Source organism: Thunnus albacares, chromosome 20 (assembly GCF_914725855.1).
Source record: "Thunnus albacares chromosome 20, fThuAlb1.1, whole genome shotgun sequence".
NCBI lineage: Eukaryota > Metazoa > Chordata > Actinopteri > Scombriformes > Scombridae > Thunnus > Thunnus albacares.
In genome coordinates, this window is record NC_058125.1 from 12,059,541 (window position 1) to 12,072,765 (window position 13,225).

The following is a 13,225-nucleotide window of genomic DNA, read 5'->3' on the forward strand; positions in this document are numbered from 1 at the left end:
GTATATGAGCCTGACCCACATATTCAGAGGACCATCCTGTAAAACTGTCAAACATGTTGAATAGCAACTGCTCAGATCAGGAGTAATTTTTGCAGACGATACATGTTGTACTGCAGAGCAGTCTTGGAACCAGTTGCCAACATTTAGACTGACATAACTTCCTGCTAAGACATCTAATGATACAGCCTACAAGAAACCTTTTTAGATTGGAAGAAAGCCAAACAGACGGGAAGTAGTAAAAGCACTGAAAGGACCAATATTTTCTGTCTCACTGATGACTAAGGCAGTAAAGTAATGCATTAAAGGTACGTTATTGTTGTATGTCACTGACACCTGATGCTGCAGCATGTAAAGAGCAAACCAAGAAACAGATTAACTCTCCTCCTGATTTTAATGGTAATGCCAGCAAGAATATATGTGAAGTCAGCCCAAATTGAGATGCATTAAGCTGTTTTGATAGATAATTGAGTTCATTTTCCTTGAATAATGTTTGTTCTTCACTGACAGATGGGTGCCTTAAGGCAACTGTAGACCTACCAGTTGATCATAAATTACACATGAGTTCTGATGGGCCAGTGATTTCTCCAGGGTGGATCTAGAATCAACTATGCACCACTTCTTGATAGTGCTCCCACTTCTTTCTCGTCACACTAACCCTCCATTCCACCTCTAAATTCATCACTGTGCAACTGCTATCGATCATATTTCCCAGAAGCATATTAATCAGTTTAATCCAGTTCGCTATGATTGGAAAACTGTAAACCATATAGGAATTTACAAACAAACACTTGAATAAATGTGCTTGTTCACAGATGTCTTTCCAATTCAACAGAGTTGCAATTTGTTCTCAGTGGAGGTACTTTACATAAAAAATGAAATATCTCACCTCTGTTGATCTCTATAATTTCTTCTTGGGCGAGAGGGCAGTCACCCCCTATGCCTCCAGACCCCATCACTCCACCTAGGACATTTCCCAAGATCCTTTGTGGTGATGCAGTAGCCATTGCCAAGGCATCTGGCTTGCAGTAGTTGGGGGACCCTGGTTGGGGCGCTCGGGGAATGTGTTTGTTCTTCTTTTTGGGCAGCTTTTGTTTGGCCATGGCCAGAGAGTAGTACATGCCGAAGTTGTTGACAATTACAGGTACTGGCATAGCAATGGTCAGCACACCAGCCAAGGCACACAGCGCACCCACCAGCATCCCTGACCATGTCTCCGGGTACATATCTCCATAGCCCAGTGTGGTCATGGTCACAACGGCCCACCAAAATCCAATGGGGATATTCTTGAAGTTGGTGTGGGCGCTGGCTGTTGGGTCATCTGGGTCTGCGCCGATTCTTTCAGCATAATAGATCATGGTGGCAAAGATGAGGACACCAAGAGCTAAGAATATGATGAGCAGGAGGAATTCGTTGGTGCTGGCACGAAGGGTGTGGCCAAGGACACGGAGACCGACAAAGTGGCGGGTCAGCTTGAAGATTCGGAGGATACGGACGAATCGGACAACACGGAGGAACCCCAGGACATCCTTGGCAGCTTTGGAGGACAGACCACTCAAGCCCACCTCCAGGTAGAAGGGCAGGATGGCGACAAAGTCGATGATGTTGAGGGAGCTTTTGAAGAATTCAAATTTGTCTGGGCAGAAGATGACTCGCAGAAGGACCTCAATGGTGAACCAAATGACGCACACACCCTCCACATACGTCAACCAGCTGTCAGTCACCACCTCGTATACAATCTCCTCACGGGTCGTGTTGCCCACTGTGACGTTCTCTGTCTTGTTGATGATGGTGTTGAAGGCCTCATGTGTCTCCATGCAGAAAGTGGAGATGGAGATGAGGATGAAGAATAGAGAGCCAAATGCCACATACTGGAGGAAAGGAAGAAACAGAAAAGAGAGAGGAAGAGAAAGCAGAAAAAGAAAGTAAAAGTCAATTGCAAGTTAGGAAAAATCATCCAGGCAAAGAGAGCATAGGAAAGCATTAAGAAAAACTACAGCGTCTATGAAGTTTGAAACCTCAGGCCAACAGCAAAGAATAACAGCCAGTGTATGTGACAGTTGTTTTGGGCTTCACATCCAAAAAGACGCACCCAGTCAGAAATGGATGAATTTTTCACCAAATTTTGTTTTGGATTTTGAATTTTCAAAAAACAAAAGACCTATTTTATAGTGAAACAGAGGACAATGGATGTTCCTTGTTATAATACCTTAGGAACAATTTGACTTGTTGTGACCCAAGACCAAGGACAATCAGACTCATCAGGCTTGACTAGATTATATCTGACAGTCATACATGATTGTGATGAACGATGAAACCCATAAAAAGACATCAGCTGTCAGTATCATTCCATACTATGTGCCTTCAGGAAATGATCACCTACGGTGATTAGAAGTCATGACAAACTGTTGTAAAAAAGGTCACGCTGTATTTTAGTTTAGTACTTATAATAAACTAAGAATTAATTCAAGACATATACAGCCTCAATTACCTGAGACTTAGAGATATTACTTAAAACCTAGCCTGCACCCAGGAGATGAGTAAGGACCGTGGACCTGAAACCAATTAGATCTCAGGTCCTGCCTTAGTTTTTTGGGTCCAGGCGGACCTCTTAAGACGTCTTATCTACAATGACAAATTAAGAAAGAAAGTGTATGAGAAAGAAAAATCGGAATTCATCATAATCCTGTAAAAAAGAAAAGGGAAAGGATAGAAACCTGATGGTACTAATTAACCTGCTATTTATATACTGTAGTGCAGTAAATGATCAAGGAATCGCATGTTGTATCGACCAGAATCCCACAACTCACTGTAACTTTTCCTTTTATTATTTAGAAAGCTAAAATGTATAAACAACACTTTTGCAATTTTTATATGCAGATTCCATGACAGAAGTTGAAACAGGAACATCCTGCCCTTTCATCTGATTGACAGTCTAAGTTGCAGATGTTTCGGGTAACATTACCCATCACTTCATCATCACATCATCTAGCCCACGTGAATTGACAGAGACTTGGAATTTTAAAAACAATCTTGTTGTTGCCAGTGTGTTTACACTGACACATTGGCGACAGAAAACATTAGGAAATTCTTATTTAAATGTTTGGTTTGATCCATAAAATTAAGACTATATATGGGTTAACTGCACAAATTACAAACCATCTTACAAGCCACCTCTGTTAGGATATTTTGGAGTAATTTCTCACACAAATTATTAGTTGCCCTACTTATAAGAACATTTATAATTTCCTGTCAAAAATATTAACTGTCTTGTCCTTAAAATGTACTTGAGGTTTACATGACAAGAGGTTGCAACTGCTACTGGGTCCAAAACAGGAAATTATCATTTTAAAATTGACATGTTTCTATTGTCATTTTGGACATTGCCTCTACCCCCTTCCACCCCTTGCGAGTGTTGTATTGTTGCTCTTCCTTCTAGTGTCATCCTTTCTACGCTACAATGTCTTTCAGCTTCATGCGTGCTTGTTCACTTCATAACTTTGGCCACACTGTGAAAGCAAAACAAAATGAGCTAAGTTATAGCAGTGCCCCACCGCAGAGATCTCCACTGTTTTCTCAGTGAGTTTATTTTTCAGCTATGCTTACTTTTTCATGACTCACTGAGACCATTTTCTTAACATCGGCCATCTGTGTGATCTGCAAGCATAGCGTCTATACTGTATGTGCCCAAGCTTATTATGATTGCCCAATTGTCACTGAATCAATTACAGTAGCGTGATAACACCAGTATGTGCGTGGCTATTGCTCAATCTTTCCCTGTTGCTGTCCATTCCTACCAGCCCTGCAGTGTATTTATAGATGCAGTATACTTTGTGCTTCAGCAAATAAATAATAAAACACAGACATGGCCTGAAGAGCAAAAGAGAAAGGTAATTCATACTTGAGTGGAGCCCATATATATAAGAAGCCTGAGTGCCCTCAGTGTATTGTGCGTGTCACCGTGTATTTTCGACATTATGCACTTATGTAATATCAAGAGCAACATACTTATAAGAGGAAGCCTTATAACCAAGCAAATGGGGGGAACTAGTTTCAGTTATTTTTATTGAAAACCTCTCGCTTCTCTTTCCCAGTTCCTCTTTGAATTGAAAATTGGATGAGAGCCTACACAATTTTTTTCTAAATGCTTTCATGACGGAAACAGACTAAGCAGAAGACTGAAGACTTTGAGTCAGTGTATTTATTTAGGAGATTAGCTGACAAGCATTTAGCTAAAGAAGTGACCTTCCAGGAAAGTCAGCCATGAGGTATCAATCCATGACCATTACATTAGTAGGTTATGCTAAGACATTCAAATCATATGTTTTTATAGAAGTATCTCTGCATCCCAAATAGTTTATATGATCAGATTTGTTCCAGGTTTTCTGATTTTCCATCTTCTGTCATCCTCCTCCCCCTCCATTCTCTCCAGCCTTTCTTCCTCTCCCCCTCTCCTCCTCCTCCTTTTCCCTTTTCTTCTTCCCCTTCTCTCTCCATCTCTTTCCTGTACCTCTTTTCTCCTCTGCTATGTTTCTTGCTAGTCGGTGTCTGACCTACTTTCTCAGATTGCTGCAGTGCTCTCCCCCTCTGTATCTGGAAAACACACACATATACTAAGGTTCTCAATCACACTCCTACCTCTACCCCCATACCAGCCCCCAATGTCCCAGGGAAGCAGGATAGCACCAGCGGGACCTGCTCAGGATGCTCCCTCATTGGCTGAGCACCAGAAAGCCTACACACGTACAAATCAGGGCAACGAGGAGAGTTTTGCCCTGAAGTGTTATGCTCTTATTTTTTATGTTACTGTCGCCATTATTCCTTACAATGACATTACTGATGTAAGTGATATAATAACAGTTAGACTGAGGATATGAACAGCACTGATAGAAAGTAATTGAGCTGATATGTTTGAGAATGGTTAGAAATGTGAGATCTGTCCTCAGAGTAAAGGAGTGAGTGTTTTATGTGTGTGCAAACAAAGACACATACCTAAGTGTACAAACAGAAAATAGTGGCAAAACTACAGTAACATCATATTTTTCTCTGTAAGCTACACAGGTGGAGACACAGGAGGGGGCGGACACGTGGGAGGGCGACCAGACGATGTGGATCCATGCGTGGAGAAGCACAAAGGAAAAAGTTGAAGCAGTCCAGAAGAAAGGACAGAGCATGATAAAAAACAATGCTAGAAGGTGAGAACCGAACGCCAAAATGGTGAGTTACAACATCATTCAAACACTGACAGAGGAAACTATCCTGAGCTAGGATTTTCAAAGCTAAGCTGATGTGCCTCATCGTTCTGATGATCTCTACGTGATGTGACTGTGTCATGCAAAGAGGATTTTTGAAAAAACAAGGAAGAGGACAAAAAGCACGACAGAAAAGATAGAGAGTAAAGAAAAGAAAGAGAAGGACACTATCAGGAGACTGAAGGCTAATAGTAAATGACAGGCCTTAGACTGAAAAGGGACTTCTGTTAACCAGAGGGACAGAGGGAGTTCTGTGTGTGTCTTTCCTCTGTGTTATGCCATAAAAATATCTTTATTTTAAAACTGGTTGAACCTTTATGTTCACAGCGCATCTAAATTAATAAATCTGACTAAAAGCTGCTGATGACACTTGGAGGCTACCATACAGAGGAGGTTGCAGGTGATGTAATGGACACTAAAACAGCCACAGTGGATGTCTTCATGTTAAGATATTCAACATAATCTGATTTTCATAAATATATCTTTACTTGAATCCACTGCCAAAATCTACCATAAAAAACAACTTTGTTTAGGCTGAGCCGACACTTTAAGTACACCGTATATTGGATACTGTCAAAATAACATTTATGTTTAACTAAATGAAGCACAGCATACTAAGGCTCATTGTTCGCCGAAAAATACTTTTCAAACAGAGCAGATCAGTTTACACTAAATCCCCACAGCATCCAAATGTTGTTTTGTTTCCTGCTGCAAGGAAATACTTGCAACCAAGACAGTTTCAAGTGAAGAGAAAAAAAGGAAGAGAAATCAGCTGTCGTTGCTGTACAGTATATGCATCTTAAAATAAAAAAAATCTACAAACTAAATGGATCAATTATACAGTAGAATGTTTACCAGATTTTACTGCTATTGTGTATATTCTTCAATCTACCTTTAACACATTTTTAATATCTGAAACAATTTTTTTTTTTTGGGGGGGGGGGGGACAATAATGAGCCCTGAACTATTATTTTTACTCAGACATTACAGAACTAACACACACCTACACCAAAACAAATATTTTCAAAGCATTCTGTCTTTTCTTGTCTCGCTGGGCGCTGTATGAATTCAGCGAGAACACTAGAGATTTGTGATGCAAAGCCTCTCCTGATTTTCACATTCGCTCTCTTTCTCTAAATTAAACTTTGGCGTTGGGTGTTTTTTTGCTGGTGGGAAATCTTATACACTCAGGAAATAACACATCCGTATTTCAATCTCAAAATATGACACCAAAATACAAAACTTGTACCGGTGAGAACACACTGAGTACAGAGTCACCGGTGACAGCTGAACCAATTCAACCAAACATAAATTCAGGTCTGAGGAGAGAGCACAAATGACTACTGGGTTGCACTTAAAGTTAACACGCAGTGCAGCTTTAACCTATTAATTAATTAGTTAAAAGCTACAATACAATATTGCTGCGTATGAAACAATGGTTAATTCAGTGGTTTCAGTAATTAAATGAAACAGTATTTCAAGATGGCGGAGCACAGTGGATTACACTGTAGATCTGAACATCAAATTAATATTGATCAATCCCTCACAGCAGCCAGTCCTTTTTAAATATGCAGCAACATGTCAAGCAGAGATCTGTTGCGTGTGTGTGTGTGTGTGTGTGTGAGGAGTCATAGTGAAGAGCTCCCACTGCTTGAGCATTTATAAAACGTACTCATCATCACAGGTGTGGATGACTCTGTGTGTATACTTTACGTGCCTGCGTGTGCACGTCTGTAAACATGTGTCGGCGTAAGTGACTGGCACAAGTGTGGACATGACTCACGATGCGAGAGAGAGAGAGAGAGAGAGAGACAAACAGCCTATGGGCACAGGAGGCGTGTGCGCACACTTGCTGATCACTGATAGTGAGTGGTAGCTACATGAGCACTGCACTGAGGTGATGGAGAGGGATGGGCAGAGAGACAGAGAGAGAGAGAAAGGAGGTAGAGGAAGATGATGATAAAAGGAGGAGTGGCAATCTGTCACTTCACACTTATTTATCTCCTGTGGCACTTTGTCTCTGTTCTCTCCCCTAAATCCCCCTCCTCTCTGCAACCTGAAGGTATGTATACGTCTTAATAGCCATGTTACCGCTCTGAATATACAATTCAGAGGCAAACTGTAATATATTTGTGCAGCCTAATGCGTTGAATTCCCTACAGTAAAGCTACCATGTGTGACACCTGCAGCCCAATGACCTTCAAGGCCCAATAGAGTCCCCCTCGCTCTCTAGACTCTGAAATTAGATTTGGAAAGATCATCAACATAAATTTAAAAGAGCGGGAGTCAGAGATGGAGAGAAAGGAAAGAGAAGCAAATAAGAAAAGAGCCTTTGAGAGAGAGAGAGAGAGAGAGAGAGGAACTGTGAAAGGAAGTTGATGATAGAGGAGCGTTGATTGTGTTTTTTCGGTGGATGAATGAATAAGAAAGAGTGAAAGGAATGGAGGGAGAGGAGATGAAAAGATGAGCGGAGGAGAGGAGACAATGACGTGAATCTAACCAACCCAGACGAGAGACAGAGGGAGAGAGAGAGAGAGAGAGAGAGAGAGAGAGAAGGGGGCAACAGAGAGTAAGAGTGCAATAAAGAGATAGAGAACAAGAAAGGAGGAGGTGTTGGGAGAGCGTGAATGTAAGTGATATAACCAAGGAGAGATTGTCGGCGCTGATATTAGCCCTACAGGCATTTTTGCATGCACGGCGGTGCGCTGCGCTCTTCCTTAACGGGACCCTTGTGGCGCTGTGTTTACTGCGGCACTATCCAGAGGAGCTTTATCATTACAGTATTACCACAGCCCTGCCTGGCTCTCTGTCACCATGACAACCACTGCGTTAGCCTCTGCTTTCAGGCACCAAGGACAGGACTGAGCCAAATACTGCTCCTACAGCTGGCGTAAAAATGGCTGCATGTAGAGGAGCACAAGCCAAATTGTGAACATTCGGTCCGGCTGCTGATCGCTCGATGAAAGATTAACATTTGTCAGGTCAAAGGTGAGTGAGTGACCTTGACGGAGATTTCAAGACAAATAAAGGATTTTTGCTTCTTATTAACGGTGCTTTTGTTCCGTGTGCACTGATGATGATGTTTAATCGGCATTAGTACGACGAGCAGCGCCCAGTAAGTATGTGAAGTCTTTCCCAGAGGGCAAAGCAAATGGTCGACCACTGCTGCAGAGTCAGCAATGATAAGAAGACATTGAAGGATGATCTGAAATCTGCACATGAATGAGGCATGAAAAATGAACATTTAAACGATGTGAAATACAGAACGCTCTCCTGAAGGGCAACCCGAGCAATGGGGTTAGACTGGGATGGGGTGATTAATCTATTATCTTAGGTGAATGACTGTGGCCATCAGTCAGAGACTTACAAAGTAGCCACTTAGCGTGCAGTGTGAGTATAACCTTGGGTGGGTTACAGGAATAGCCTTCACTTGTACCATCATCATCATTGCTGTCATTGTGGCTGTTATATTCTGAGAAACACTGCAGAGTAATGATGGAGTTGAAGGTTCGGCTACTTTAAACTAAGATTGTAAAAAAAGAAACCTAAACCTAACAGTCAAACACTCTTGAACAAGACAAAGAGAACAACTAAAATGTCAAAAGAGAGAGAGAGAGTTCCCTTTAGGGACATGGCGTGTGAAACGGACATGCAGGAAAACTGAGTGGAAAGGCAGAGAGAAGGATGAACATTGCGAGAGAGAGCAGTACAGAAAAGATGCTTTTCTTTTTTTTTTTCCAGTGTTGTTTTTTTTTTATCTACGTGCTGAATTATGAATTACTTCGGTGGCTTTTAGCCATTTACGACCCCCAACCTCAAGGCGTCCTCAAGTTGTGCTGACATGGCCCATGAAATGTGTGTAAGAATCTTAACCACAATTACAGTATTCAAACGGTTATTTTGCCACTTAAGTCCACTAAATACATTTAATTCCACATGGAGACAAACTGACTGCTCTTCAATTTAGAGCTGCAGTCAACTAGTAACTTCATTAATCTAATTAATCATTCAGTCAACTGTTAAAATACTGAGAGTTCTGGTGGTGAAGGGTTTTAAGATGCTCCTGCTGACATAACTAACCGCGAAATCCACGTTACGAGTCCGGCCGGAGACCCTTGTCACACATCATCCAAATGTTTCCTGTCACATCTCTACTTTTTCTATTAAATTAAAGGAATAGTTTGACATTTTTGGAAAATACACTCACTCACTTTCTTGAGGACAGTTAGATGACATGATTGATAGCACTCTTATGTTCGTACAGTAAACATGAAGCTTATCTCCAGCAGCTGGTTAGCTTAGACTGACTTAGACCCCCACGAAAACCACAACATGTCACTATTACACTTCTAGTTTTGTACAGACAAATAGTATAACATGTTAATTGGTGAGCTGATAGATGTCAAATTATTACTTTAAGGTAAAAATGCCAGGAAAATGTATTTAAAAAACTATTTAGGGGGCTGTTATCAGCAAATAGTTGGTATTTATACTTGATGATTTGAATATCAAACAGACAATCAATTAATGCAGTGATGATTTCAGTTACATTCTTAGATAAGAAAAAAATGAGACACTGGTTTCAGTGTGGTGGCTCTGCCATTGCAGAATAGTCTAGATTTCAAGGTGCACTGATCCAGTGGCCCCTCAGCTCATTTAAAAGAGAAGATCCATGACAGCTGATAATAACAGACTGATAATAGGCAGAAAACAATAGCAGGGGCAATATCAGATTCTTATGACCCTCTCCTCCTCCTCTTTCTGTCCATGAGGACCTGCAACCATGTCACACCTCAAGGGAAATGCAATCAACATGAGTGGAGGACGTTAGTGCGGCCCTAGAGTCCTGTCTGGCTCGAGCCAGGACAGGCAGTTAGACTAAGCCCCTGCTAGGGGTCACCCAGGACCCAACTCGCGGACACTGCGGGCCACTGCGGGATAATGGAGGGCATGACAGGTGAGGCGTGGAAAAGAGTGGGATAGTTAGAAATAGATGTGGGATGAGCAGAGAGGTTGCATATGTTGCATGATTGCAGATGTGCGAAACACACACGCCACATGCTAAACGATTCATCAAACACCTGAGAGCAGGAGGAGACGAAGGAGGGGTGGGGAGCGACGGAGGTTGCACTGAACTTAGAGATATAATTAGCTTCAGCTCTGGGTAATCCTTGCATATATTTTTGAGAGCTAGAAACACTGAATCTGTGAGGTCAGTGCTCTTGGAAATCATCAAATTTCAATCCAAACAGACTTCTGTTTCAGAGATTCCCAGAATGACTCAACTCCTTGACACGCTACAGTTGAATCAGTAAGCTCTCCTACACACACACACACACACATATACACACATGCAGACACACACAGCTCTCCAGTCAACACGTCACAGTGTCGTATCTGCTCTGCAGCGCTCAGGTCCCCCCCCCCCCCACCCCATTTCGTTCCCACTGCAGTCCTGTCAAACATTTCTGAAGACAAACAAATACTGTGTGGAGGTAAGTGAGCTGTACATGTGTCCTTTCCCTCTCATCTGTTTTGTATTCGGTCCAGATTACTGCAGCATACGATGTGCGTTTGTCCTTGCCGATGCAGCCCCCCTCTCTCTCAGCCGATCCTCCCTTTTTCCTCCCTTCCTTACCCCCTTTCTCCACCCATCCTCTACCGTCCTGCTCGTATTGTCAGAGACAGATAAAGCAAGTTTGGCAGAGCTGTCCCTGTTCTATTAGCTATGATGACTGACTGCTTTTATGCCTCCTCCTCCTCCTCCTCCTCCTTTTTTCTAACCCCCCTTCCCCCTCCTTTCTCCCTCTGTGCTTCAGTAACTATCCGTAATCTACCTCATAGCTCCATGATAAAAGAGAAAATGAAACGTTATGGGACATGCACGAAGGATTTTTTGGGTAAACGAGAACACTCCAACTGTCAAACCTTTTGATGCCAATCTGCTCACAGAGTTAAACAAATAAATGTGAAGTTATGAAGCGGCTGAAGGTCCTGATCTCAACAGACCTCCACAGGACGTTCTGACACATTTCTGTTCAATTCAAATCCACTCCCCAAATCAAGACTGTTCACTGACACACTTCTCTAGATCACATTTCCATTTAAAATGGTCATTCACTGGTGCACGCACTCTGCCTCCACTCCACTGCCACTTGGACAGGAGGGACAATCACAAGGAAGCAGATGGTCACGCAGGAATTGTCCCAGTGACGCCCTCCAATGTCATTTTCCAAAGGAATGAGCAGGGATTCAGTTTGACTGTTTAAGTGCCACAGGGTAACGACATATGGTCGCCCAGTCATTGACATTCACATAAACTGTTAACCAGATGTGTTACACCACAATACAGTAACTATCACCAGGTTGGTTTTGCTTAAGTCAGCATCAGTTTTGATAATCAATTAATCACTTAACTTATTCTTTAAGCAAAAGTGCCAAAACTTCATTAGTTTCATCTTCTCAACAGTAAATATCTGCTGGTTTTCTGTCTGAATTGAATCTCTTTGGGTTTTAGCCTGTTTGTCAGACTAGATATTTATTTAAGCTCTGGAAAATTCAGAGTATTCGTCAGACAAAGCAATGAATTTGATCACATCCCCTTGGGCTTTAAGATATTGGTATGGGAATTGTTCAACAATATTTTGACATTTATAGGCCAAATGAGAAAATAATCGTCAAATTTATCGATCATCAAAATAATCGTTAGTTGCAGCCCTACTAAAGATTGGGTTGGAAAAACTGAGTCTTTGCTTTTCAAATATTACATATTACTAAAGAAACTACAAAATGCTCAGACACTATATATCATAAAACATAAATTCATTGTATGACTGTAACATCATTAGTGCTGAAACAATTACTCAGTTAAACAATTTATTGTTTGACAGAAAATAAACTAAAAAATATGATAATTGATTAGTCATTTATCAAGCAAAAATGTAAACATTTGCTTGTTCTCAAATGTGAGAATTTGTGTGTTTTACTCTATTTGACATGTCTTTGGGTTTTGGATTCTTGGTCCAGCAAAATATTTGAAGACGTAATAGGAACTTGTGATGGGCATTTGACCTTATTTTCTAACAGTTTACAGAGTAAACAATTACTAAATCAAAAAAAGAATTACCTGATTAATCAGTAATGAAAATATTTGTTATTTGCAGCCATGTCATCTGTCACCTAATTAACATTCAGCTAGTTGGTTTATGCCATTGTTAAACATGTGTTTGGGAAGTACGTATGTGTGAAAGTGCTCTGTGAGGTTACATGTGAAGGCATGTCAGATGAAGTGATTTATCTGTGTGATGTAAGTGTGAACATTCAGCAGGATGGTTTATGGGCAGCTACACTTACAGAGTACAGGCCAATGTGTAAAGGTGAATGTACTGAGAATGATTTATGTTCACTCAGGTGTTTGAGAGGGTCAAATGTAAAGGTGTTTTCACACTTGCACTTTTTAGTCCGGTTAAATAGATCTCTGGTTCGTTTTCCCCCTTGGTGTGGACTAAAACAACCACGCCGAGACCCTTCAGAGGTGGTGGTCTCGGTCCAGTCCCAAACAATCTCTGAAGCAGTTTGTTTGTGGCGGGAACGTGATCTGACCTCGATCAGACTCGACTACTAGGTGTATTCCGCAAGTTTGTGTGACAAGGCTCCCATAGCCAGGTGAGCTTTGCATAGTGGGATGCAGATGAGCAAATTTAACAGTTGCTAACAATTAGCCGGAGAATGAATCAAGGTCAGACCTGGACTAGCACAACATAGTGCGTTGTATTTGACCAGTGAACCTCCTTCAGGACCTTCTTCCTGTGTTGCTGGTGGTGCTGCATTTTAGCTCGCTTGGATTTTTCTCTGTGTGAAAAGAAACCGAACCAAGGGGAAATGCACCAAGTTCCCCAATTCTTCAACTGATCCGGACCAGAGCAAACGAACTATAGGTGTGAAACGCCCTAAGATGCATGTTGCAATGGAAGTGA

At 41.6% G+C, this 13,225-nt stretch overlaps 1 protein-coding gene and 1 long non-coding RNA gene across 5 annotated transcripts in view; one reads left to right on the forward strand and one right to left on the reverse strand.

The window, feature by feature from the left end:
• The window catches only part of LOC122970872, a 30,721-nt gene extending 25,510 nt beyond the window's left edge, over positions 1-5,211 (forward strand). The window contains exons 2-3 of the long non-coding RNA XR_006399340.1: positions 2,878-2,952; positions 5,051-5,211. This is a non-coding gene — a long non-coding RNA (uncharacterized LOC122970872). The remainder of the gene's footprint in view (positions 1-2,877; positions 2,953-5,050) is intronic.
• Positions 1-13,225, reverse strand: part of kcnc3b (potassium voltage-gated channel, Shaw-related subfamily, member 3b) — a 52,087-nt gene that overhangs the window by 22,982 nt on the left and 15,880 nt on the right. For all 4 annotated transcript variants that reach the window (XM_044337207.1, XM_044337206.1, XM_044337205.1 and 1 more), the window contains one exon: positions 887-1,868. In XM_044337207.1, coding sequence (XP_044193142.1) covers positions 887-1,868 — 982 coding nt within the window. The remainder of the gene's footprint in view (positions 1-886; positions 1,869-13,225) is intronic.